Source organism: Anser cygnoides, chromosome 15, assembly GCF_040182565.1.
Source record: "Anser cygnoides isolate HZ-2024a breed goose chromosome 15, Taihu_goose_T2T_genome, whole genome shotgun sequence".
In the NCBI taxonomy this organism is placed as follows: Eukaryota; Metazoa; Chordata; class Aves; order Anseriformes; family Anatidae; genus Anser; species Anser cygnoides.
The window spans coordinates 4,262,402-4,289,822 of NC_089887.1; the positions used below are offsets into that span (position 1 = coordinate 4,262,402).

Consider the following 27,421-nt stretch of genomic DNA (forward strand, 5'->3'; position numbering starts at 1 on the left):
TTCCTACATATTCCTATACAGTACCAAAAGGGACTGCAGTCGGCTACATACGCATCTCTCAAGACCAGTAATGAGTGCTAGGGTGAGGCTGTTGTTGGGATCAGGCATCCCACAAGACCATTTTGTTGGAAGCTGTTTAGGGCTCCCCAGCTCCTGCCACCCTGCTCTCTGTCCCCAGCAGCATGGGTCAGTTTTGGAGGCAGAAGAAATGAGGCCAGACCTGGGCTTTCTCTCATCCATCTCAGAAAGCTCCCTCTTTGGTTGGCATCAGGGAGGAGCCGGTCCTCATCGTAGCCGTGGCAGTTATTTTAATAAAAAATGTGGCAGCTGGAAGTGTAAGAGGGATGGGAACCGGGGACCTTAAGAAAGGATAATTGCAGACTTGGAAGCAGTGCTAGAGTTAACAAAGGGACGTTTAATCCAATTCTCAGCTTCTATTTTAGGATCCTTTTAACTTTCCAAATCAAAAAAGGACAAGGGGAGGAATAAAAAAATCTCCATCGCGCTGCGATTTCTTAAGCTTGTTCGCAGCCCAAAGGTGAATTTTTGTGCGTGTTGAGGAGTTTGAAGAAAATCCATTCAGCTGTTTCAGAGGTTTCAGAGCATGAAAGCAACATCTGGTTTAAAAATCAAAAATAAAAGAAATTCCCTTTGCTCATCAGAGTCAAAATGGGTTTTGGTTTCACGCCTCTGATTTGGTGTATCTGGAGCTGCCCTCTGGAGAAAGCTGGACATTTCTGTATCGATTTGGAGGGGATGAAATTGTTTTGCAAACAAAAAGAGAGGACGAGGGCCAGGCCGAGAGGAGGGCAGATGGGACTTACACCCCGAGCGTGCTGCTCACGTCCTGTCCAGCACGGCACTGGCCACGGTGGCAGAGGTGCCCTCCTGCTCCCTACATCCCCACTTTAATTAATTGCACAAAGGATCTGGGGGCATTCTGGTCTGCTTTGTGCCATTTGCTGTGCTCAGCGCCGCGCTATAGATGGCAGTGCAGGATGGAGCTTGCACACCCACTCGCTGTGATCACCGCCCCGCGATGCAACCACCCCTGCAGCTTGTCCCAGGGCAGGGAATGGGGCTTTTTGCAGATCTATCTGAAATCTGCCGGGTTTTTACCTAGTTATTTAATGACAGCACAACTATCACCCCCAGAATTTACCACAACTCTGTTGTCTCATCACAGACAAAAGCGAGGAGGAAGCTCTGCAAAGCAACTGCTGCTTCTAAGAGAGCACGCAGGTGCTCAAAATCCGCTAGCAAATTTGGCCACGATGTTGCAACATGGGAATAGTTTGCATTTCAAAGGGACAGAGCAGCTGATTTTTCTCTATGTTTCTCGGTCTGAGATCACATCTACGAAAATGCCCTGCTTGTACTGGAGTTTGCTGCTGCAGATGAAAGCACGCACCTTGTCAGCATGCTGTTGGTATTTATAAGGACACCAAAATCTCCACAGATATAACCATCCGCAGCAATTCTTGCCCATTTTGTTCTCTCTTTGTACAGCTTCCTGGAATTCTGGGACTAGGAGGAAGAAAAGAAGCAAAATTCAGCTCAGTTCTGCAATAGAAAATGCGATGCTGGCAGGAATAGTGATGCTACCGAAGAGATCATGACAGGAGTGCAGAATATCATAAACAATTACAGCAAGATGCTTTTGAAAAATCCCTCCAGGTACCCAGATGCATCTGTTGATGCTTAAACACCTTTAGACATCTGGCCACTGGCCCACTGCTCAAGATGTTAAAGAAAAAGGCAGAGAACAGCAACAGGCTCAAGAAAAGCAAATCCCTTTTGCCACAAGCAAAAGGAAAAACCCCAACTTTTTACGTGAACAGAGTGAAGAAAACTGAAAAAAGATAAAATGCCGTGACAGTTTGTTCCTATGTTCATGGCAGCTGAGAATTGTCTTTCCCTTTGTTCGGAAGACTAAGTACCGGCAGGCTTTTTTAGTTTTACCTTCGTGCCCAAGGAAGAGCTGCCTTCTGCCTGCCCTGGCCCAGGCTGGCGGGACGCGCCAGCACAGCCTGCTCTGACAAGGAGAGCTGCAGCACTTCTCTCTTACAGGATTTTAATGTCATCTTACACATCAAGAGGATTCAGATGACAAGAATGAATGGCAGTAGCCAACCTCATGGCTTGATATTCTGATGAAATGATGCCCTGGCACATCCATCATGCTGTTTTGCTGTCAAGAGAGCTCCCATCTCTGCAAGATGAGTGTGTTTTTCTTTTACAGTGTTGTTTCTTTCTTTCTTTCTTTTTTTTTTTTTAAAAAAAAAGGAGCAGAAAAAAAAGAGGCAAGCATCTGTCCTCAAGCCTAAATACTACATAAATGTAACTTTGATACCAGGCACAGCTAGATACGTAGGATTCAGCTCTGAACAGAAGACACGACTGCACCCAGCTCCATCTGAAGGTGCACAAGGGTGCAGCCTGCAGCGCGTGTAAGTGTGGGGCTCAGCCTCTGCAAAATGCAGCAGCTTAGGCGAGCTGAAAGACTGGAGGAAGATTCATTTCTTGCCAGCAGCATACATAGGCTCCTTGTGCCAGACCCTGCCCGTTTCCTCAGCCGGCAGCTCAGCGAAGCAGAGGCGGACACAAGCGGGAGCAAAGCGCGAGGTGTGAGCGTGCAGCAAAGCAGCACGGCGAGGACGTTTGCAGGGGCTGCAGGGCTGCAGATGCTGTGCTAGTTGCCCAGGCAACACACACCCTTGCAAGGTGCCCCTTTGTCTTTCCCGAGTTTTAAGCAAGGTGCCTCACTCCAAAATGCAGATTTTTCCAAGCTGTAAATAAGACTTGTCTCCTAATGCTCTTCCCCTCATCCTTTCCATGCTTGTTACCAGCAGCGCTGCTGGTGGCTAAATAAGACGTGAAATTAAGAGCAGCTCTATGAGTGTGGCTTGCTTAGGGTGGGAGAGGAGTTCTCCAGCAATGAGCACAGATCTCCCATAACCAGGGCTCATCCCCTCTCCGCTGCCTTAAAATCTCAGGGTTAATGCCTCGCAGGAAGGGGGGCACAGTCAGCACTTTACAGCGTGTCCCAGTTTTCCAGGATGCAGCCCTGTGGCTCACACTCATTACGAGACACTGATCCCATTGTTATGGAGCAAAATCACCAAGTGCTGAACGGAGCGTGATAAAAACCAGCAGAGGAGTAAAACTTGAAATGAGCTGGAAATAATGTCTGCTGTGTCCACGAGGCCCGGATTTGCTAATTCAACATTTGTGAGGCCGGTACGCTGGGGCGAGGAAAGGAAGGCACTGCGCGTGGGAACGAGGTCTGTCTGAAATTATCCTCCCTAATGAAGGGTCAAGCAGGAGACAACCAGGACCACTGTGTCTGTGCATCCCCAGCTAGAGAAGGGGACTGAAATGCAGGGAGAGGAGGCGGCTAGGAGACGCTGCTCCCAGCGAGGAGGTGGCAGGGGAGGGAACGTGAGCGTGGAGCAGCAGGTTTGCACCTGAAGAGATGGGGAAGGAGGAATGTGGAATGAAATCATGCACTACATGCCCCGTGTAAGGCCCTGAGATATCCCCTGCACCCCAGCCAGGTGCTTGCCAGTGTCCTCACGAGGCCAGAAGCCCTCGCTGGCAGGGTGACATCCCTGTGCACGGCAAAGAGTGGGGAGCAGTGAGCTCGTTCCCACTCCTACGTAGCGCTTGGTCGCCCTATTTTGCTGCCTTCCCTTTGATGCAAGGAGCCTGTGGGGAATAAAGCACAGTGGGAGACTGCTTACGTGGTTTCTAACCCATTAGTTTCTTTTATTGGCTGTTACCTCAATAAAATAAAAAAAATAAAAAAAAATAAAAAAAATAAAAAAAGAAGAAGAAGAAAGAAAAGACGACGAAAAAGAAAATCAAGGAAAAGTAGTTCAAGGTGTGAAGAATTCACATGACAGGAAAATGCACAAAACGTTATTGACTCTGTCCCCCTTGGCTCCAACCTCAATCGTCTCACCATGCTGTGCATTTATCCTTCTACTATTACACGTAATGACAGGGAAATTTTAGAGAGTCCTATGCAAAAAGCCAGCCTGCCCCCACCCCCTGCCAAGCAAGGCCCACGCTGGCTCGAGCTCACATCACTTGGCATCTGATTTCAGCCTAGCAGGGTGTTTCAATACCAATAAACATCTTGTTTTCACGTGAAGAGCTGTTGCATCCTTTCCCCTCTTTTGTGAGCATCCAAGGTTCTGTGTAAAACTTTTCATCGATCACATAAACAGCGGCTCGGCTTCCCTACAGGCCCCGGCTCCACAAAGCGTTTTGACATCGGAAGGATGCGAGGTTCCATAGAAAACTCATCCCCTCGGCTTCCCGGGGCCGTGCCCTTGGACAGGGTGTGACGGGGAGGAGAGCAGGGAGATGAATTTTGCCTTGTCCCAGGTGACTTTGAAGCTGTGTGTACGGAGGCACGCAGCTAGCCTGCCGCCACACCAGGAGCCGAGAGGCGATCATTAAGGATTTAATTGGTCTGAAAGCTTCCTGAAGTGCTGAAGAGAGACCTGAACCACGCAGCACGGAGTGGAAAGCCTCCCAAGCTGAAAAGGGTGAGAGAAGCGGCCTGAAACCCAGGTGAGTTCCTTCCCGTCCCTGTCCCCTCTGTCAGACCTGTGGCACTGTCACCTCTCATGCGGACGAGCGAAGGAGAACACAAAACCTCTGCAAGAGCAGCCACGCACTGCTCGGGGGGAATAAGATTAATGGGAGCTACCGGGAGCCTCATCAGTCCTCGTTCAGGAGTCAGAAATCCCGATCGAAACCTGCCGTGACTCATGGCTGTATGCTGGCACCAATTCGACCTCGTTTGGATAACGAAGGGCAGATCCTGTTCCGAGCCGTGTTGTAAAACCGCCGTGACGGGGTGTTTATCACAGGGGGCGAAAAGGGCACGGTCAAATTTGCTGAGTCTGCTGCTTGCAGGTGGCAGGGCGTGACAGTGACCAGCTGGCGCGGTGGCATCCTCCGTGCGCTGATGCCGCCTTCCTCCACCCAAAGGACCGGCCGGTGGTGGCAGCAAGGGAACCAAACTGCGATGAGTTCTCGGTGGGATGGATGGGAGAGAGCATCCTCTGGAGGCGTCCGTTCTGCCTTTACGCTGACACTTGAGGAGAGTGATTCCAGCAGCAGCAACTGCTTGATATCCACTTGTCCTGGGAGAAGAGATGTCTAGAGCTATCTTTGTTTCATCTCCGGGGACCAAAGGAGGGGCTTGCCTCTTTCGCAGGGTCCTGCCAAGTGTGCACCTACTCTTAAACAGCTCTTGTCCATGGAGATAAAGGTACAGAAGCACCCAGGTGGAGTTTGGTGGCCAAGCCAAAATCCAACACCTCTTTCAATCAAGAATGCTCAGACAACTGCTTTTTTATGCCTCAGCTAGAGGAGGTGACAGCACTGGGGTACAGGGTTGTTGTTTTGTTTTTATCATTTTCCTTCAGTAATTTTTGAGATTTTTCCATAGCTTTTCTTATAGGTAAATCCACTCATAAATGTAAAGGTGAAGCCTGTTTCCATACCAATGTATTTCTCCCTCTGCTTCTAATACAGCTTTATTTGTAGGCTGGTGATAATAAGAACTCTGCTACTATTGATTTTTTAAAAAAGCATATATAACTCTGAAGCACTGTAGATATTGCATGGACTTTGGAACAAGATAAGAAAAAAAGGTAATCACATATGCAACCTTTCCAGCTCTCTAATTAATCTGGACAGCAAACTCGAGCTGTGGTTTCAGGTCCTAGAACAAACTGACTACCTCCTCTGCATGTTCTCATTTTCTACAGAAATTTATAATTACTCAGCGTAAATCTTTCAGACCCCACAGGGATCCCACTTCTGACACAATATTTTTTTAACAGATAGGAGAACTGACACGGTCCTGTCCCTTTGAGACCGACTGCCACACAGCTAAGAAACAGAAATATTTGCTTGAATTCTTCTAAAATAATAATTTCCCTTTCTCAAGACGACCTGAAGATGGAGTGAAACAGTTAAAACAAGCCGCTAGAACGTACTGCAGGGGAAGAAGGATAGAAATCAGAAAGTAATAGGTCCAGCTTCCCAGTGACCCGATTTAGGAACAAATCTTTCCTTCTGGAAGAGTTTGTCCCCAACGTGCTCGTCCTGTCCCCCTGCTCTGCTGCACTCCTCACCCAGGCTCTGCGGAGATCAATGGGATTAAATGAGCACAAATGAGATGGGAGCCAGGCTCCCTCGCTGCTGGGGGAACTCAGCGTGGAAGCTGGCCTCGATACATCTATCTAAAGCTCTGTATTGAATCTCGTCTGACAGCTCCAATAATGATAATAGATATGGCCAAAGCTGCTCCGTGTTTTCTTTGGAGGAGGCCAGGTTCCTCCTCCTCCCTCACAGACAGGCTCGCCGCTCTGCCAGCGTGCGTCTCCGATGTATTTTGACTGTTTGGTAAGCCAACTGTGCTCCTCACACTGCCAGAGCCCAAAGGGACAAAGAAGTACGACCTGCTACCCAGCACACTTAGCCCAAGCCCTTAGTGGGCTATCTAGCCCTTCTGCACGATCACACACCTGGGAATCCCTCTGGCTCAGAGGTTTGCTAGCACCCAGGAGCATCCCAGGCTTCACATTTAATTTAACCTGAAACCTTTCTTGTTTGGCACGACAAAACTACTGATACCACTGGGATGCCACAAATGCATTCTGCAAACTTCTTCTCCAGGCAGAGTCTGCTGCTGCAGAGCAGCCAGCTCCCAGAGCCAGAAACACACGGTGTGGTGTGGGCACGAGGATCGGGTACTACAAGGATGCGGTGCTACGTCTGATCACCCAAAGCCAGGCTAAGCTACCCTGCAGCTCAGCAACAGAAAGTCAAGCCCCATCAAATCCCAACGTGAAAGACCTCAGGAGAAGCAATAAATCATGCAGGAAAGTTAAAGCAGCCAGACTTCATTATGTCATTATCCATGTGCACGTGTCGAAAATCCTTTCCGACGCTTGGCCCTCGTGGCAGAGCCGCGCCAAGCCACCGGTGGAGGAGCCCCGTGGCTGAGGGGTGCTCAGCTTCCAATCCATCTCACAGCCCCAAATGAGCCAGGCTCTGAGGGGCTATGCCACTAAACAAGGCGGGTCAGGCAGCGACAGAGCAGCTCAGGGACGCTGATAAAATCAGGGGAGATGAACCTGAAAGCAGAGGCCACCCCATGCATTTGGGCAGCTAAGCAAGCAGGGAATAAATCCGCTGCTCGCACCACGAGGCATGGAGGGCTGGCAGGTCGGCACCTCTGTGAGCTCTTGGCACGCTCTGTCTTCCCCGTGTTTGTGCTGGTGATGGGGTGCTCTCCGGAGCATCATCAGGTTTTATGGCTGGTACGCATTATTAGTGCTTCACGAGTAAATAATGTCATATTTCATTGTTTATTGCTGAAAATGCACGGTAAAAGGCTAAAGCCTGAAAAGTGCAGAAAATAATTTATGTGGGAGGAATGAATTTCCCATCACGTCAAACCGCTGCTGGAATTTATCACAGTGCCCTTCAGTTTGGGTCTCTGTCCAACATTTTTAAAGGTCTGTCTTTGTCATGCATTTAGGCTCAGGGAAGCTGAAGGTTATTGGGAAGAGAGGGAATTGTTGCTGGAGTAAGGGAGGGAGGAGCGTGTTCAGGGCTCCAAGGAGCCCTTCCTGCAGCATTCACAGGAAAACTGCCTGCACAGCAGCACCAGGAGCATCCTAGCGATGGGATACAATGGCAGGAGGTTCAGTAGCAGCTCTGAGAGAAGCTGAGCTTTGCAGTATTTCTGCAGTTCTTGAAATGCAGAAATCAGTACAGGGGTGAACGAGGTCCCCTGGCCAACCTTGTGGCCCATGCTCAGATCTGTCCTAAGAGCCAAGCTCAGCATCATTCTCATTCCTCACTTAGGTACTCAGCCCTGATAACTGGGGTGGATTGCAGGTGTAAAGATTTCTTGGGTGCAGTAGCATTGCAGGATGAGGCCAGGAAACTTCAGAAACAGGTTTTGAAACTGCTGTCCCTATCGCTGCTTTTTTCTTGAGAATCTGGCATGCTGCTGGGCACACGGGCAGGAGTGTCAACCTAAGGGAATAATTGTGCTTTAAAGCCGCTATTTTTGTCCGTGCCATTTATATAAATATACATTTATATGTGTCTTGTCAGATTTGCACCTGAACTCCCCTCCCAGGCACTGCCACAAGCTCCTTTCCAAGATACACTTCTCTCTAAATTAAAAGAACAGCCGACAAAGCCAGGGGCCGCACAAGTGTCCTTATTACAGAGGTAAGCTCTCCACTCCTCAAAGTGCCCAGAAGATTTGGGGCTGGACACTCCACCCTTGGTGGAACCCAGCATTTCTCATCTCTGCATATGGCCAAGGTGCCTCCTTCCAAACAGGTGGGGCTGGTGTTGGTAAGTCAAAACCTAGAGGGACACCTAATGGCATAAAAGCACAGGAGGCTCAAATAAAAGCCCCCTGATTTGGAGGAACCTCATCTCTAGCTTTCTGGCACTGGTGGAAAGGCTTCAGCTAGGACCTGTCCTCTTCCATGCCTCCCATTCCATGTTTCCAGGCCTAGTGTTTTGAAATGCTGTCACAGAGTTGTAACTGGTTAAATATTCAACAAAATAAACTGCAGGAGCAAATCAGGCAGTGAGAGATGTTTTTACACACAGACCTGTAATCGGAACCTGGGACATTCCAGGGGACTTGTACATACGAGCGCTCAAGCTTAGATAAGCCAGTTCCAGGGACAATCTGACCCGGATCCATGCTGCTGGGTACATAAATCTCAGCCTAGCTATCTTAACACGAGTCCTAAAAACTTATTACAGAGTAATCCAAATCCCACCCCTTGTAGCTGAGATGACCCGAATGCCCATATTTGCCTTACATAAGATAATTCTAAGTATGGCTTCTTAAAACAATCCCATTTACATTTAACAAAAAGAGAAGATATGACTTAGAGGTGAAATTTTAGAACTAAAGAAATGCTATCTATACAACAGAAGAGAAAGAAAATATATCAGGATGCACTGGCATGTGATGTGTCAATAACCTTGAGACAATCCTTTTCTAACATTACAGGTAGCTGGAATATCAGATGGACGACCTTAAGGAGTGGGGATGACAAAGCAGCACTTGTGGAAACACTTATATTTAGAAGAAATGCATTAAAAAAAATAGTAACCTTTGTTATTGTGTACTGCCCTTTCCATAACCTCCATGCACAGCAGCACTGACATCCACCTCTTTTACACATCTTTACCGTGAGAGGCTGCCTCACCTATCCTGGTCCATCAAGGAGCAGCAAAGAAGCAAACCTGGCTAGTCAGATGGTCAAGAGGCAAGTGACAAGTGGTCTGGAAGCACGAGAAGGAACGATTCCTGTTTCTTTTATGGTGAAGAGTTCAGTCTCATGACCCTTGCTAACTAGGATAACCACAGCGGTGGTGGACCTGAGCCTTCTGAGTTATGGCCAGCACAGGTCACCCCATGGGAGGCTGCAGCGGTGGCAGGGGATGTGCAGGAAGCCGTTACGTTATCCCTGCTCTAGGCACAATCTTATGCAGTGCTTTACGTAACACAGTCCTAAGACTCTGGACGAACAATTTGTTTTGTCACCCTTTAAAAAATCCATCACTTTGAGTGAGTCATGTGCAGTGACTTCACCGGGCTCTGACATACCAACGCTTGTGCAATGACTTGCATGGACACTTCTTGTGACGCCCTTGCCAAAATTATGGCATAACAAAGCAGTGCTCACATGCAACCGCCCCATCGAGATACCCTCTCTATGCCTTCCAGGAAAGAACATGGCCTTACACCTTGTGCTGGAAATACAGCTCTTTTACTTTGTATTTGCCCAGGAACATTGTTGTTGCTTGCTTATCGGACGCAGCTTTGTCTTTCGTTACATCCCAGATAAATTGTCGCACATACAGCTCGTAGAATATTTTTTTAAAAAACCTCATTTTACAAGGTTCAACTGAGAGAACCTGAAACACACATTTTTATTGGATTGGTCAAAAAAATGCAGTGCTCAGAGTTAATTAGCTATTCAGATACAATATAGCTTTTATAGGCATCATTTCTTAGAATGAAAAGGTACATAATGATATATTTTAAAGATTATGGAGGAAGATTGGTATGTATCAGGGATATTACTTTAAGTGAGAAACATCAGAAAAATGTCCTAGTTTCTATGTAGTTCCAAAGCTCAGTATATGGAACAAAACATCCAGGGGAATTAATTACTTTTTTGTTGAGTTTTCTTGTGAGCTTTTTAAATCCCAAGGAAATCTATGTACAGGAGGGTATCAGTCATCCATACACAGAACTACATAAAGTATCATTAGAGACCCCTCCGAATACATTGATTTTTTATCCAGCAGTAGTGTATCAATATTTTAACCACTGACAACAAGATGTAGCCTTCATTATGAAGTATTTTCCTTTGGGTAACTAAACCACTATGTATCAGGGAAAATAAATAGGTTGCCTCCCTACAGCTTCTGCCTATGCAGAAAGTGAACTCCTCACACTGCTCTGGCAGAGGAGTGTTGATAAGAAATTTAATATATTGCTCCCTCCTCCCACCAGCAGCTGTCTTATCTACTCCCACTTTACATTATCAGAGGTTTTTTTTTTTCACCCCAAAACCATGATGGGAGGACTCTTGAGCTTTCCAGGCCTAGACTGTGCTCATTTCCAGCCCAGTATTTATTCATGGCCGGACTATATCCATTTGTCTCTATGCCAACATCATAATGTGATGAAATCGCTCTTCTACCTGGCATTTATCTCCCACCAACCACCTTCCAGCTCAGCTATTATTTAGCCAGACTAAACAAACAGAGTTTTATGGGGCACATCTCCAAGGGGGCAAGGAATGCCACTGATATGCTGAACCCCACTAATTGGACCCCAGTGAGCCAGTACGTTCAAGCACAGGGCTGCTCTGAGTTGGGCACGGAAACGACTTCCTAACCCTGCAGATCTTACGGGCAGAACACGCGATGGTGTACGTCCAACTACAAAGCTGCTGGTTTTTTTCTCCCCCTCCTATTGGGGTGGCTTGTTCCTAGCACCATTATTAATGCAGCTGTTCATCCAGCTGGGTGTAGAGTCCACGTGTTCAGGCTCTCACACAACTAGCTGATAATATTAGCACCTCTGACTTCTGGAGGAGTCTAGGCGTAGTCCACATTAAAGGCCCAGACCTTCTGCTGGATCATTTCATCAATTTTCCTCTTAGCTTATGTTTCCACTTATGGTAAACGAAATGAATGCATTTTGCTCAGCCCAAGGACATTTTGCTCCTAACTGTTCTCCTATAACATCTTAAATTACTTGCCAACACCAAAGAGGAACCAGTTCCACTGCTTGCCAGTTTTGGTGTTTCTTCAGTGCAGAGATCTGCCATCTCCCACACAGAGACTATCTGAGCTCTGCCACGATCAGTAGCAGTTTTCTGATCTATATCTAGAGAGTCTGAAGTACTCCATAATGAGATAACTCCCCAGCAATATTTATATCCCAAGTAGCAACGCAGAGTCCCTACTGCAACTGGTTCAGCCCTGGGAATCTAAAACAAATTCCCTAAGGCATCTCAGGAGATACTTTCATGATCTGTCATGATTGCACTGAAAAGTGAATTAAACCTAAAGAATCAGGCTTATCCACCCTGGCCCTCCTTATTCCCATGCAGTCCTTTTCATCATCAACACAAAATGCTACCCACTGTGGTTTTTCTTTTTTTTTTTTTTTGGCCAACAGTTCTTTCCTTTCTCAGCAGTTCTTTCTTCTCCACACCTGTGCCCCAGTCATAATTGCTATTCCACAGTGTTTTTCTTCCCCTACATCATTTGGTTTCATGGCCTGTGAAAGAAATACATGTTCTTCCATTTTACAGCCCAGCCCCCTATCATTATTATACAAGAAATCCCTACTGCTCATCACACCTTGTTCACAACCTGGATTAGGAGTACTCCTTTCATTACACTGCAAATAACAATGTGGTGTTATTTTGCTTTCCTGAAAGCCATTAATCCATTAATCTGAGCTACTTAGCAGCATTAGAAATGGAAAAGCAGCTCAGTTCTCTTTGGAATTTGCTGCACAGTTTGCCTTTTTAAACCTCTTGCTCCCAGGGTGCAGGAGCCTACATGGCAAGGGCGAGCACCGCACAGGCACCCTGCACTGCACACCGTGCCACTATGTCACCCAGGAAGGAGGCTGGCTGTGTCACCAGGAGGCTGTTCCCACAGGTACCATTGCACCTCCATTTCGGGGAGCACCTTTTCACAGCCCCCAGCAGTATTTCGCTGCCAGCAGATGCCTGGGGTGATGTGTTCACCCAAGGCCATGACGGGATGCAGTGCACTTCAAAGCCTCTGGGATGCCCAAAAGGTCATGGTGGTAAGCAAGAAGACACATCTAAAGGACTTGGATAGGGTGAAGGGACAGTTTGTGGGAAGAAGGAAACATCTCTGGAGGAATAAGCTCATTTTGTTCTCTTGTTCCCATAAAATTCTTCACATGGAGAAACTGCAGTGATGGCAAAACCCTATGTGTGTCTTTGGCTCAAACCACTGTCAGACACACAGCCAACGCTCAGGGCACGACGTGCCTTTTGGAGCCTCGCGTGGTTCTCCTCCTCCCCACCATTTCTGTGAGGTGGGGTTCAGCCTTGGCTGCAGATGATGCCAAGTAGCTGATGTTTCTCCTGCCTGCTGAAGATGGAGGGCAGAAGCAGACTTCCCAGGGCTGCCCTCTGAAGGTGCCCATCCACCTCCAAAACATGACCTCCTCCAAGCATTGCCCACGAGGCCGGCTGGCTCGCTGCGTCACAGCAGCTTCGGGGGCACTGCAGGCTGGAGGCAGAGGGTCACAGGTCCAGTACAGGACAAGTTAGGATCTAAGCCAAGCTCTGAGATGGACTGAACATATGACGTGAAAAATCAGTCAGTCATTGCTAGGTCATTGACTTTCCTCTGCCATGGACTAGCAACAGGATTTCCTTTTTTTTTTTTCCCCTCTATCAAGTTGTCGGCTTTTTTTTTTCCTTTCTTTCTTTTTTTTTTTTTCCTGAAGGAAACAGGTACAGTCCACTTGGCAGTGGTCATAAGACCCCAATGCAAAATCAGAGAGACTATTTAGAGACTATTGATATCCCTAAAAATAACCTACACAGGACAAGGACTGACACTTATTTTTAGTGAGGATGGAGAGCCCTACATCAACCTTATTTTTTGGCTAAACTGTATTAACAGGTTTCCTAACACAGAGAGTTAGGAATATTTGGTGCCCACCAAATTCAGACTTCAAGGAAACGCCACAATGAAAACAATGACTGCTGTGACAAATGTCTGAATGGGAAAGCACCCATTTAATCACACACGCTTTCAACATCTCTGAGTCAAGAGACGTAGGACCCAACACAGGCTTATGTAACTGTGTCACGAACTTGTCTGTTCATGCCAAGCTGGCATCGAGTGTTTATTACAAAACAACCCCTCTCTGAAGGTCAGAGCAAGGGCCAGGCAAAGGTGAAGTGAGATACAAATAGTCTTGAGATAAGTCAGATGGTAACTCCTGGAAAGTCTCACGTCACCACCTGGACTGAGACGCACCCATTCGTCAACCCAGCATCAATCTGAGCATCTGGTGCTCCTAATATATACAACACCAACCTGTGCATCCAGTCAACTTCCTTTAGAAGATGACAGCTCTGTCAACAGGAAGGGACTTGCTCATTTTAAAGTCCTGAACGAAGACCTAAAGATGCCATAGTACACATCTTTGCAAAGCACGTAACCTCATGCCATGGTGCTATGATCACATACATCAAACACCATCCAAATAGCAAAACTTTCTCCACTGTCATAACCTTCTCATACCACATCCGTACCTCTAGGATGCTGGTATTTTTCTGTGCCTTTCTTGTGAGGCAACCACTATAAAATTAGTGTCTTCCCTTTGCTCGTGCCTTTCTTCCAACTACTGCAAAAAGATTTTTCATGAGCCCTGAGCTGCTCTTTGGAACCAACGGTGCTTTAGTCAAGATCTGCTCTTAGCTGTGAAACAACATTTCTCTTACAAAATGCCCAGCAAGCAAAGTTGACTTGTAAAGTCTTCATGGCCTATCGGGGCAAATAGGGCAATTCCTGCATTTGTTAGAAGCTGTTCCTGACCCACCCCAGAAGGAAGCAGGCAGCACTTCCTCTTCACAACACATACAGAAATAAAGATATTTTAAACAAAATCTTAAGTTCTGCCAAAGTTAATTCAGCTGCCAGAAAAGATTCTGTCATACAATATTCCAATAACCTTTTCACTTTTCTTTCCCTTAGCCTTTTGTAAACCAACTCTGACACCTGTGTTATGATTTACCTTCTCACTGTAACTTGGTTTTATTTATTTTGGTATAGGAGCCCAGGAGCATTACTGAAGAAGTTTTTACTTACTATTGCAACAGAGAAGCTAGCTGAAATTCTGAAAACGTATATTTTAAATAATTTGAACCTTAGTTATTTCAGCCAGATGTTTATCTATCACGTTAACTATGTTTTTCAGATTAGCATACTGTGCTACCTTTGCCTTTCACTCCTCCTCTTTCATGAGTGGAGGCCAACCCCTAAATCATGATTGGACACCAAAGACTACACATTGTGAAACTCTCCTTTTTCCTGCAGACCCGGGACAGAGGGTCACACGCGTCAAGACAGAACTCAAAGCCAACTAGAGAAGAGCCAAGATGAACCTTCTTCCGTCTCTCTCTTCTGAAACCTGGGCCCTTTTGCTTATTTTTGTAGCCCTCGTGATAGCGTGAGTAAATTATTCTTTATTGGCTCTTTGCTCTTCCTGTTCTTGCTGTTGTTCATTCTCATGCAACCAGCCTGCTGAAGAGCAAACACATAGGTGTGAAAGGCTCTGGGAAATAGCAGAGGAGTCTAAAGGTTGTATGGACGAGGGATCTTACTAAGGTCTGGAATAATCCCATGGACTGTTACAATGTTTTTACTGAGTGCCAAGGCAATAATTAAATTATAATGGTGTCAAGTGTTCGTTACCACAGGCTGTATTTGTTAGCATAGGTTACTGTCTGCAGAAACAGCCTGAGGAAGGCTGTGCCTCTCTGACTGAGCAGCCATAGGATCAGCTCTTACTCCTGACCCCTTCCATAGTGCCCAGGTGAGATGCTCCATGCACAGGCACCAGCAACAGGCATGGCATGTTGCAGAAATTCAACATCTGGCGTTCCTACAGGAACATCACCCACATGTACTGCCCCCAGCCCACCCTTGCAGGGAGAGGAAAGGAAGCCCAGAGAGCAAGGTCAGCTCTGGCCCCTGGCTTTCCAGGCAAATTCCATCAGGCAGGAGTTGTACCCGGCTGCTATAGAGGCAGCCATGCCAATGAGAAATGCTTTTGTCCGCTTAGCTGCCATTCATCACTTCAGCATCGTAGGGCCAGCCAAAAAACCCTTCTGCTGGGATGTGCAGCACCTCCACTGGAAGTCCCTGCCTACAAGGCTGGACTGGCAAACTTTGTGGTGTTGACAAGCCCTTAGGCAGAGACAGCATGTTGGTAGCCATAAACCTTAATGATTAATGTGGTGCACATGGGCACAATCCATTTATCTACCCTGGGCAATGCTCCAAACGCAGTGGTTCAGTAAGCTCTGAAACTTTTGGCCATGTTTTTTGAACCCTTTCCTATGATTTGGATCACTCAAAAATTCATTTGGGGCAGGCTCTTCCAAAAAAGAAAAGCCTTATTTTTGACCCAGACCTTCCTATTTCAATAACTGTGGTGATGTAGGACTGCTGGCTACCGGTCTCCCACTCCCTCTGCAGCCACTTGTAATTTCACTGGGGCAAAAAGGACAAGGCCCAGATGCCTGTGCTCTGATATCTGAACTAAAATAGATATTTCAGTGCCATCAGCACCAGGAGGCTGCTCAAATGCCTTGTGTCTGTCTGGGGCAGTGCTGTCCCAGTTCACACATGAACAACCGTCAGGCATTTCTGGTTCATTTCCATGGTAAGAAGATCTAATGATTATTCTCTGGCTTTACACTGAATGGCCCTTCTCAGCCTGCTGAAAACCGTGTCATGTTTTAGCCATAAGAGCATTAGATTTCGTTCTCCTGGCCGTGTTTCAAGCAGATTAAGCCTCACCTATGTTTCTGTAGCATTGCTGGGCTTTGCAACCGGCTGAATTGGGCATTTCCTGGCACTCCTGCTCCTCAGCTGCCTGTGAACTTTCCAAGTGAGAATCCACAAACGTTTTATACTTTGCACTGAAAGAACATTTGACAGAAAAGGTTAAAAATTGACCAGCTGAGCCCTGTGAAACATTTCTGCACCCACAAACACCCTGTTCCCCGGTTTCTGCCCGCTTTTTTGGACCGCAGGATGAGGTCCATTTCTGTGCTCCAGCAGAACCTGTGCTGGGGACCCTGACCCTATTGAGGCCCCTCCAGGTTTGGAACAGTAAGCGTTCATAATCTCAAGGGAAACCCCTCTCTTTCCCCAGCTTTAAAGCAAGGTTTCTCCAAGACATGGGCTGAGCAGCCACCAGCTCGTGGCCCAAACACGATCTCTGATAACAACCCTTTGCCAAACCTTTGCAGTTTTACATCCCTTCTGCAATGAACCGCTCACTTGGGAAGCTGCAGCTGCTTACCAAAACCAAATATTTTGAAGAGCTCTTTCAACACAGACAAAGAAGAGCTTCAAAGGGCTGCAGCCCAGGCCCTTGTTGAGAAACAGAAGGCCCCGAGGTAGAAGTAATAACTTTACAGCTGCCAAAAATGGGTGCTTCAGAGGAGAGAAATCTGCAAGGCTGTCAATAAAATCTGAAGAGAGCACCATCAAGACAAGAATTCCTAATGCACGACTGAGCTAACACAGGCTAAGGGGAGGGAGAACAATAAATGAAATTAAAATGCAGCTTGACAAAAGCCCTGTTTGGGACATCACTTCTGGCATGACTTTGATTTCCTTTCAATGAAAACATGTAAGCTTGGTGTTCCTTCTTCCAGCTTTCTTTTCTGCCTCTCCTTCAGTTGGCAATGAGCTCCTCTTTTGCATTTTGCTTAAGGCTTTAAGGTCCTGTTTCCACCAGAGCACCTATGCTTTTACAAGGCAACAGCTTTTACCCCGAAGCCATCTCTCTGAATGTGCATGGCAGCAGTGAGCCTTGCCGCGTTTATTTTGCGGGACAATTTTCTTTTGGGCCACTTTTTCCCACCTCCTGGCTCAGCCTCCCTCACACAGAGTCAAGGGGACATTGCTGCAGTCCCAGGGCTTCGGGAAGCTCGCAGCCCCACGGTGACACAGTGCTCAGTTGTGTTTTCTGCCCCACAGATACGGAACCTGGCCGTTTGGTTTGTTCAAGAAACTGGGTATTCCTGGGCCAAGACCTCTGCCTTTCTTTGGGACGTGCCTGGAATATCGTAAAGTAAGTCACTGAAGCCCTCCCGGCTCCAGAAATATCTGCGTTTGCTCATACAGCTGTAGCTGAGCAGATACATGGCAATGATAGGTTATCTCCAAATGCCAAGCTCCGCTCTAACACGCAGCTTGTGCAAAGGCCAGCACAGGATAATGGCTCAGGAGCACAGACCACAGGGCCTTTCCTCTCCTGTGTCTCCAAATGAGCACTTGCAGGTGGCTGATTTACAGCTGCCCTTTGCTGGGGGCCTGGCAAGCAGCTCATCCACAGCCTCCTTCACACAAGTGTGATACAAGCACCATCCTGCAGTGCTTTCAGGGAGGGGAGCAGCAGGGGCAGCTCTGAACATCAGCTTGAAGATATTCCTCCCAACCACCTCTCCAACATCATCCCCTCCGCTGCGTCCCGAGTTCATTCTTAAATTGCTTTCCACAGGGTTTCTTGAAGTTTGACAATGAATGCTTCCAGAAATATGGGAAAGTGTGGGGGTGAGTACTTGTATAAACCACTGATCTCTTCTGAAGCTAAAACCAGAACCCATACAAAGGGGAGAAAAAAAAAATCTGTAGGAAATCTCCCTTCCCCTGCAGCCCTGATGGTGCAGCTTGCAATAGGTACAAGTGGGGGCTCACCTTAAAGCCTGTGAATTGCAGGGCTGTGCCGCTGCCACACTGTACAGAAATTGCTTTAATCTATACTATGAAAGCTGTTTCAAAGCCAACAACAAAAGGTCCTCACCCATTCCTAACAAAATCAATAGCAACACCACTGTTTAGGGGGAACGTGGAGCTGGGAAGTCAAGCTCTGGTTTCAAACAGCAGAGGAGGGTGAGCAAATTCCCAATGCTGAGCAAAGCCGCAGGTGCAGATCCTGCCCTGCTGAAGTGGGAGCTTTGGCAGCTATCATTGCTCTGCTCTGGACATCTCCTATGGATTTTGTAGCTGTTATGTCTTGGACTGCAAACATACAAGTTCTCTGTAATGCATCTATTGGCCCCTACAGCAACTTAAAAATTTGAGCCTGGGAAAGATATCTTTGCATGAAAGGGGAAGACATGTAAACCTGCTTAAATCTATATCTGTTCCAGGAAAACATTCAGAACTGGCAGCTTAAATTGACAAAAACAAGGATCAAGTTTTATCTCCGAGGATATTTCAGAGCTGCCAGCCCAAGTCTCCAGACACCCAATTCATGAGGCTGGAAGGGGTCGAACAAGTTTCCTTCTAATACTGTAATGTGTTTAAGTGCCTGGAAAAACACAGAGTCTAGGGAGAAAGAGAAGACACTTGCTTCATTTAGTATCTGCTCCTTTGAGGGTCTGAGCCCAGCTCATTTCCCAGAGAATTTGGAAGGTGCTTTTTCCCCTTTATCATTTACAAAAACAGATGGGAGATGGCCTGGGAGTCCTCTTCCATCCCTTATTTCTAAATTCTTGTACTTCAGTATTTGTAGAACAACGAGGCTGGTGATGGAGGAGCATTTGACATGTTTTCTTTCCCAGGCATCAGCCTGCAGCTCAACTATCTGGGGTTGTTCATCTGTCTCCCCTTCTCCCCCCGCCAGGATTTACGACGGCAGGCAACCTGTGTTAGGTGTCATGGACCCCAAAATCATCAAATCCGTGCTGGTTAAGGAGTGTTACTCCACCTTTACCAACCGCAGGGTAAGAGCAGCAGCACTGTGATGTACACGAGACTCCAGAAAACAAAGTACAGGAGGAAACAAGCATGCAGCAGGGTTTCCCATAGGGTCTGCGTGACTGCACTATGGGGATTACTGTAAGCGGCCACTGTATGTCACTGTTCCCCTGCCTTACAGCAGCCTGGGGACTGCACACCCGGGCTATATGCCTGCACTTCAAATTCTGCTCATCCCTCTGTCTATATACACAAAAACAGGATGAATTTGAGCCTGTGTGAGCATGCAGGAACCTGCTGGGGTCCCGCTAGTACCTGTGCCACCCTGCTGCTCCCAGCTGGGGTGCGCTGGGTGTCATGGCCAGGTGTGGGCGCATGTGCCCAGGCACTATGTGCGTTTGGTTACTTGTTCTGGATATGAAAATAGCCTCTCACATGACTTACTGCAGGAAAAAGCATTATGTATTTGCATGTATAATGTGTACACATTCCCATTCTTGCAAGGAAGCTGCAAACTTCTGAGGTTAACACCTTGCCTTTTCCCTCCAGCACATGGAACTAGTAGGGGTGCTGAAAAACGCCGTCTCATTAGCTGAAGACGAGCAGTGGAAACGGCTGCGTACAGTGCTCTCTCCAACCTTCACCAGTGGGAAGCTAAAGGAGGTAAAACACAGAGGATCGAGTACAAGCTAAATCAGAAAGTCAGTAGACTGTTTTCAGGCTGAGATAGTCACAGGGGTCTGATTTCTGTAGTCAGAGCCTGGCAGCTGAACTGGCCTGTTTAATTTATGCCTAATGTAAAAACAGAAAAAAACTTAACGGAAAGATCTTATTTGTAAATATTCATGAAAACCCCTGTAGTCTTTGTAAGCCTGTCTTAAAGGAATTAAATGTGCTGTACTTTAGTGACCATCTTTGTTTTGTGTTACAGATGTTTCCTATAATGAAGCACTACGGGGAAATACTGGTGAAAAATGTTCAAAAAAGAGTGGAAAAGGACAATTCTATACCAGTGAAGGAGTAAGTAGCTGCTAGGAGCAGCAGGCTAAGCAACAAGCCTTGTTAGCAAGTGCTGTGGTTTGTTCATTACTGGCAGCACAGATCACTTGCTAGGCAAACCAGACCTCTGAAACAAAGAACAGGGCTGGCTGCGAGCCTGGCTGGAAATTCATAAGGGGAAATTTAAACTGGGATGTTAGAGAAACTTCCTAGAAGCAGAGACCCACAAAGAAGCCTTCTAAAGAGAATTAGATGGGAAAAAAATGCATGAGCCCAGCCTTGTATATCCACAGAGCCATGACAACTAAATTCCACAGGAAAACCCACTTTTCCCCACATTTGCTTGGGGTCTATGAACTGCCTCCTCACCCTGCAGCAAGCTGGGGATGCCCGTAGGGCCACTGGCCTCCCAGCCCCACACAGCACCATGGGACCCTCTTCTACCACCTGCCCCAACTGCTGGGGTGGGACTGGACAGGGAGGCAGTTACGTGACCCCAGGTCTGTTGTCCTTGTCCATGTCCTTTGTCCTCTGGAACAAAAGCAACATGCTTCACAACCTGTTTCACCCCTGCTACAGCAGCTAAGGTGCAGAAGGAGCAGCAGCACACCAGCAGACACCATAGCCCCATAAGGAGAAGCAGCCTGAAGGACAGTTTGTACCATCACAGGGCTTCACGGGGTCAAACAAGGCTGTTTTCATGGCATGTTTGAAGCAGGGTGTGTAACCACCCTGAGAAGACAGGGCTAAGATGCTCAAGAGCCCCATGCTGTCCTTGCAGTAACATGCTCATGCAGCCACATGCTGTTTAACATCCCCAGGAAGGCTGTCTGATTTCTAAACACACGCAGGCACCAGACCTTTCTAAAATTCATCCCTTTCACTCTAAGTGCCTCCCAGTTGCCATACATCCAACTTCCTTTTCAACAACCAGGCAGGAGGTCTTACTAGAATTTATATTTGAATGTGACTTAGGCATTAGGAAAAATATATTCACATCACACAAATGTTTAATCACAGTACCTTTTCCATATTTTCTCAGCATCTTTGGAAGCTACAGCATGGACGTAGTTACCAGCACTTCATTTGGTGTGAACATTGACTCCATGAACAACCCCAAAGACCCCTTTGTCAGAGAGATGAAGAAACTGGTCAAGTTTGACTTTTTTGATCCAGTCTTCATCGTGTCATGTAAATCACCTTTTGTTGAAAGCTTTATTCAGGTGTCAGAGTACTATTGATGTATGAGTTTAGCAAGCATATCAGACACTTGTGAATCCTATACATTGGCCAACCAACTGTTGCTTAGATAATCTCACTAGCCAGGATGGAAGTCCTAACGGCTCTTGTCTCGTTGTTTCCTCACTGTTAGCTTCATACTAGAACTCTGGGAAGGAGATGAGTAAAAGCTTCATTGACTTTTGGCATCCACAGTGCAACAAACAAGAACATCCCAGCCAATACCCAAACACAGGCTGGAAAATGATCCTTGAATTGAAAAGCAAGTTCAGGTGTGAGGCTTGAGGAGAGTGGTGCTATCTGAAATGCATTTTCTGGAAGAGTTCTGAGTGGGGATTGTAATTAGATGCAATTTCCTAGCAGCAATGATGATGGACCTTAAATCACTTGCAGCCTTAAGTCAAGATTAGACACCTTGCTAATACACAGGGAAGGTTGTGATCTGTGTGTAGAAGAGATTCTGGTGCTATAGATTTTTATGAACCTATAAAGCAAGCTCAGGATGGAGATTTCCTATGATAAAGGCAGTGGTCTGAAGGGGACTTGAAAATGTTTGTATGAGCACAGCACAGCACTGAATAGCTCAGCCTGAAAAAAATCAGAATTTGAAATATTTCTCTTCTAAGCTACCTTTCTGTTGTAGTGCTGCACAAAGCACAGAAGTAGCCTGTCCTTAGAAAACAGTGGTAAAAGGTGGCATATCCTTTGGTCATCTCTTAAAGCTAAGATTATACCCAGTTCGGTTATGCCCAGTTAACAGGAAGATGGGAGAGAGTTGTGCAAAGACAAGCAATCCCAAGGGAAAGAGAAAGAGGGGAAAAAAGCCAAAGCCTAGGCAAAAAAGAAAAGAAAACAAAGGAAATAATTTGTGATTACCATGATTACTTCCCTCAGTAACATCCATAGCTATCTTATATGACGTGGAGTTTGTTTACATTATTCAATTTCATTTTCAATTTGTCTTTCAGTTGTATTTCCATTTTTTTGTCCTCTTTTGGCCAAGATGAATGTAAGCGTTTTCCCCAGTGATGCTGTAGATTTCTTCATGAGATCTGTCTCCAAAATTAAGCAGGATCGTGAAAAGGAGAGTCAAAAGGTAAGCAAGCACGAATTTGCTAGCAGTTGTGGCAGCAAATTCCCTCTTCTCAATACACACAAGTGAAATGATATCATCATTCAAAGGTGATGATATCAAAGATGAAGCCAAAGTCCAATGACTCAGTAAAACCCCAAAGTTACTAAACTGTAAACACTTGATTTTAATGCCTTTGGAGAAGTCTGATTTGACCAGTTCTGGCAGGGAAGCATGGTGGACTTTGTACATCCATGATCTGAAGTGGAGTACAGATAAAGGCTTGGCAGAATGGCTTTAAGCTTGGGCTTGCAAAATTTCTGATAAGTCAGCAAACTAAGCCACTCATCTTCCTCAAAGATTAGTAAGAGGATAAGGGAAAGCAGAGTAAGCTGTGCAAGAGCACCGGACAGCAGTGCTGCCTTTCAGATCTGTGCCTTCCCCTCTCACTTTTCAGACACGGAAGGTGTTTCCCAACAAAACTCTCCCTCTTAGAATTTAAATTCCTTTCCTAAAATTCACTTGAGACACTGCTCTCCCACCCAATGCTTTCACAAAAAGGACAGGTTGCTTTCTGAAATAAAAAGTAGGTGTCACATTTTACAACAAGGGAGTCAATGTGCATCGTGGTGACACTTTCAGTTTAGAAGCAGTGCTTGGGCTCTGGAAGCAGTTTGTGCGAGCCCTCCCTGCAGAACCCTGTCACCAAAGAAACTCTCCTGCTTTTCTCCTCAGGGCAGGGTGGATTTCCTGCAGATGATGATTGAATCCCAGAAATCAACCAGTAACGGGAACAGTGAAGTGAATCACACGTATAAAGGTAACAAGGTCCAAATACTCATCAGGGGAACAGGGCCTGTGGGAGCAAGGAGAACATAGGGAGCCATTTCGCAGAGAAAGACTCAGCAGCTCCCCGCCGACCAGCTCCAGGCAGATGTCTGTTCCCTGCTGCCGGCACCAGAATCCCCAAGGTCCCTTGGCAGGGAATCAATCATTTACGCCCAGACAATTTCCTGGATCCTCTAATCAAATGACTCTTTCCACACAGATTGAGTAGCTATGCATTACCAGAAATACATCGCAGCAAACCTGCCCTAGTCCCACCCATTGCTCCTTGTTCCTTGCTGAGGCTGCCTACACCAGTTTTGCTTATCTCCCCATGTTCTCTCTCCTCACAGCCCTGACCGACATAGAGGTCCTGTCTCAAGCATTCATCTTTATTTTTGCTGGGTATGAGCCCACCAGCAACACGCTTGGTTACCTGGCTTACGAACTGGCCTTGCACCCCGATGTGCAGCAGAAACTGATAGATGAAATCGATACCATTTTACCCAACAAGGTAAGGTGATGCTGAACAATAGCAAACACCCCTCTGACCCTGCTGTCCTCCTAGCTCAGTCCAGACAATGACTCTTTAGCTCCTAAGCATCATCCCAAGATCTTTCAAGAGCTCCAAGACACTCACTGACAACTCAGCCCTGTAGCAATTTTCTTTTGGCAGCTACAGCCTTACAGGCCAATCCCTGCACAAACCCATTTGCCATACCCTGCATCCACGTGCAAATTGATGTGAATTTATTCACATTCTTCATCACTCAAGGATAGAAAATTTAACCAACTATGCAATTTCTATCTTGTGTTTTGTTCTTCAGCAAGTCAGACACAGTTGGGACAGAAGGGGTTGGGGGCAGTCTGGTTTCAGCGGTCATTTTGGGAAAATCCCGTCCTCACACCAACATACCTGATCACCACTCTCTTGTTATCCGAAGGCTCCTCTCACATACGAAACAGTGATGCAATTGGAATATCTTGACATGACCGTGAATGAAACCCTTCGTCTCTATCCCCTCGGGGGACGGCTTGAGAGAGTCTGCAAGAAAGACGTGGAAATAAACGGGGTGATCATTCCAAAGGGAACCGTTGTTATGATCCCACCTTACATCCTGCACCGCAACCCCGAGCACTGGCCAAACCCAGAAGAGTTCAGACCAGAAAGGTACAAAATTGCAAAATACGTAGTGAAAGGGAAGAAACATCCTGCTGCTTTTTCTTCACATAGTAATTAAGTATTAATCTGATTAGCTTCCTAATGGTGTTCTTCCTATCTTTCCACAAACAATACCAAAGAGAAATTGCAGGCTCATGGGAATGTAATTTTAAGACGAAAATGAGCTTTGCAGCTAAAGCAGGGTTTCAAATAACATAATCTAATTAGGAGAATAATATTGATACTTTACAACAGCTTGTATACAGTTTTTAGGTTTGCTGGAAAAGCACGTGTAGATATTTTGTAACTCCTAGTCCATCTTTCTGTATCACCTTCATTGCCAACCCTTTCTTTCCCTCCCCCACACAAGCTTTGCTTCGAAGTATATCAGAGCTGATCTTCCAAGAGTTGCCTTCCCCTTGTTTTCAGGGAAGATACTTATCACTAGTTGGTTATTTTCATAAGCGGCCTCTACCTCTCATTCCCAAACAAGACTGAAGGCATAGGATGCTCCTACCAAAGGTGACTCCTGGTTTCCCTCTCACGAAAAGCAACAGGAAGGAAACATCAGTCATTTTGGGACAGCACATTACCTGGATTTCCACATGGTTCCTCCTAGTCTGGATGGCCAGAATTAAACTCAAACACTGGAGGAGGATCCCACCTCCTGCCCTGGACTAGGGCCCCAACACAGCACTCAATTGCTGAGACACCTTTGCATAAAAATGAGCAAGTTTCTGAAGAGCCTCAGCAAGAGATCTCTGAATAAGTAAATAGATTTTGGATTTCTTGTTGTCTTCATTTTTTTTTCCCCCAACACATGTTATTATCCAGGTTCAGTAAGGAAAACAAAGATGCCATAGACCCATACACGTACCTGCCCTTCGGAGCTGGTCCCAGGAACTGCATTGGGATGAGGTTTGCTCTCCTGAGCCTGAAAGTTGCCATTGTTGCCCTGTTACAACATTTCACCTTCCAAACCTGCAAAGAAACTCAGGTGAGGAACTTACATTATGTTTGGAAACTTGTACATGAGCCAGGAGCCTGGTTACCCTGGGTGCTGGCAGCAGATACTTTGCACTTTGGGGGACTGGGTCCCTCTCCTGAGCACTACGGGAGGCCAGAGGTGGGTGAAAGGGGACCTGGGAGAAGGGCCTGGGTTACTAGAGCTCCCTTCACTGCTCTGAGATTGCCTGGTCCCTTAAGAGGCTGCAATGAGCAAGTGCAGGGAAAATCTTCCTTGAGGAAGAACAGCAAAAAACCTAGAAGAGGCAGGTCTGTATTTCCACTGGAGCTCAGCAACTCCCAGAAATAGGTGTTTTTTCTAATGTGTATTTTCTGAAATGCAGCTCCAGGCTGGGAGGGAGTTCGACCAGATTTGTGCTCTGAAGCAAAATTAAGAGACCATCTCAAGCCCCTAAAAAATCATCCCTATGGACCAAGTTATGCCCAAATCACGGCCAAGCTTCCTTCCTTTAATCTCTCCTTATTTCATTTGTCTGCCTTCAAGTGTGCTTTTTCCCTTTCACCATTGCAGATCCCTCTCAAGCTGAGCTCACAGGGACTCCTAGCACCAGAGAAGCCGATTATTCTGAAGTTAGTCCCTCGGACCAACGCCACACCCGCAGAGGCGTAAAACCCAGCTGTGCCTGCAGCAGCTCTCCGGTGTCTAATGAGCACTGCGCTAACGAAGGGATCGCACATAACAGGAAACCTCACACAGACACAGAAGAGCAACTCTAGTTAATTCTGGAAGCAATTACTACATATTTACCAAATAACATAGCTGTCAAAAACGTAACGCGGATCACTGGGCAGTGACAATATACAGCCCCCTTAATTTTGATTGCAGAAATCAAGAAATAAATCCAAATGAGAAGCTGATCATCCACTCACTTCTAAGGGGACTTCTCCATCTGGAGAGAAGGAATTATTGTCGCATCCAAGAGAAACTAGGTGTGATGGAAATTCAAATTGCTAGACCTTGCTGGGCAGGGACGGGTGACTTTCTTCTTGGTGTACTGATGCTTGAAATTTTGTGTTATAATTGAGCCGATTGGTGTGAGACTATATCCTAGTTACCAATCCTCTCTTGTGCCATGTGTTAATTAAACTAAAGTGTGTACAAATACTGTCATTAAAAATGTTTGAGAGCTGTTCTGTGTTGTGTATAGCAGCTGATCACTTCCTATTTAAAAAAACGTATTCAGCCTAAGCCCTTGAAATTACCCATGTACATTGCTTTCCACTTAATTTAATGAATCTGATCCTTCATTTAATGCGATCAAGCCCTCCCATTTGTACAGTATTTTACAAACACTAACTCCCACCTCTTAGTCTGATTAAGAGGTTGCCTTGGGTTCAGCACTGTCCAGCCCTCAGCCACACCTGAGCTGCAGAGGACAGACTGCAGAGCGCGTGCTCCAGGAGGAGGGACAGGACGACTATTGCTCCTGGACACGGCTCATAGCGGCTGCCTTGCCTCCTCCCAGAGCCTTGCATTGCCATCGTGGGAGGTCGGCCTGGTGTGAGCAGATTTAGGCCATCCCTGACCATATAGACAGGGCTTAAATATCAAAATACTGGTGGGAGGTTCTCCTGGATCTGAATTTCACATGCTGGTTAGCCCCACTATCTTGTGCTGGTCCCAAGACCTACAAACCAAGGAGGAGTTAATAAAATGTAAAAGGTCTATGGAAGATCTGCAAATGGTTCAAGTTACCCTTTAGCTTTCTTCTGGCATCCTTTGCTCCAAGGCATGTTTTCCAATCCACTTATCATGGTCTATAGTTTCCTCTCATGGCAGTGTGCTTTTCTCTTTAGTCTAGCAGACTAAACAGTGACACGATCCAAATGCTACAACCCAACATAGCACAAATTTATTCAAGAATAAATATCCCTTTAGCTACGACAGCAATTAACAGCTTGGGAGAGGTCAGAAGGTTTGTGTAGGATCCTTGTCACTGGAAATCCTTTAACCAAATCTATCCCTTCCTCAGGAAGATAGAGTAACATTCCCCAGGCTTTAATTC

General features: G+C 46.4%; 1 protein-coding gene and 1 long non-coding RNA gene across 8 annotated transcripts in view; one reads left to right on the forward strand and one right to left on the reverse strand.

Moving 5' to 3' along the window:
- The window catches only part of LOC125183154 (uncharacterized), a 37,826-nt gene that overhangs the window by 2,000 nt on the left and 8,405 nt on the right, over window positions 1–27,421 (reverse strand). Inside the window, exons 2-4 of one of the 7 annotated variants that reach the window (XR_007164489.2) lie at window positions 25,267–25,370; window positions 24,144–24,272; window positions 1,412–1,527 (exon numbers count right to left, since the gene is read on the reverse strand). This is a non-coding gene — a long non-coding RNA (uncharacterized lncRNA). Of the gene's footprint in view, window positions 1–1,411; window positions 1,528–7,878; window positions 8,074–9,452; window positions 9,991–16,279; window positions 16,299–19,532; window positions 19,747–23,126; window positions 23,259–24,143; window positions 24,273–25,266; window positions 25,371–27,421 lie in introns of those variants that run through there. The other 6 variants (XR_007164491.2, XR_010825165.1, XR_007164492.2 and 3 more) reach the window with 6 other exon arrangements.
- Window positions 14,688–26,548, forward strand: LOC106032170 (cytochrome P450 3A9-like). Its single transcript, XM_013175011.3, has 13 exons — window positions 14,688–14,821; window positions 17,368–17,461; window positions 17,891–17,943; window positions 19,019–19,118; window positions 19,642–19,755; window positions 20,024–20,112; window positions 21,134–21,282; window positions 22,299–22,426; window positions 23,138–23,222; window positions 23,581–23,741; window positions 24,172–24,398; window positions 25,224–25,386; window positions 25,927–26,548. The coding sequence occupies exons 1-13, from the start codon at window positions 14,751–14,753 to the stop codon at window positions 26,023–26,025; spliced, it is 1,533 nt and encodes a 510-aa protein (XP_013030465.2). The 5' UTR covers window positions 14,688–14,750; the 3' UTR covers window positions 26,026–26,548.

Coding starts and splice junctions, on each gene's coding strand:
- LOC106032170 (XM_013175011.3), top strand. CDS start 14,751: ATGAACCTTCTTCCGTCTCTCTCTTCTGAAACCTGGGCCCTTTTGCTT. Junction 21,283..22,298: donor TCCAGTCTTCATCGTGTCAT/GTAAATCACCTT, acceptor TTTGTCTTTCAG/TTGTATTTCCATTTTTTTGT. Junction 24,399..25,223: donor GAAGAGTTCAGACCAGAAAG/GTACAAAATTGC, acceptor GTTATTATCCAG/GTTCAGTAAGGAAAACAAAG.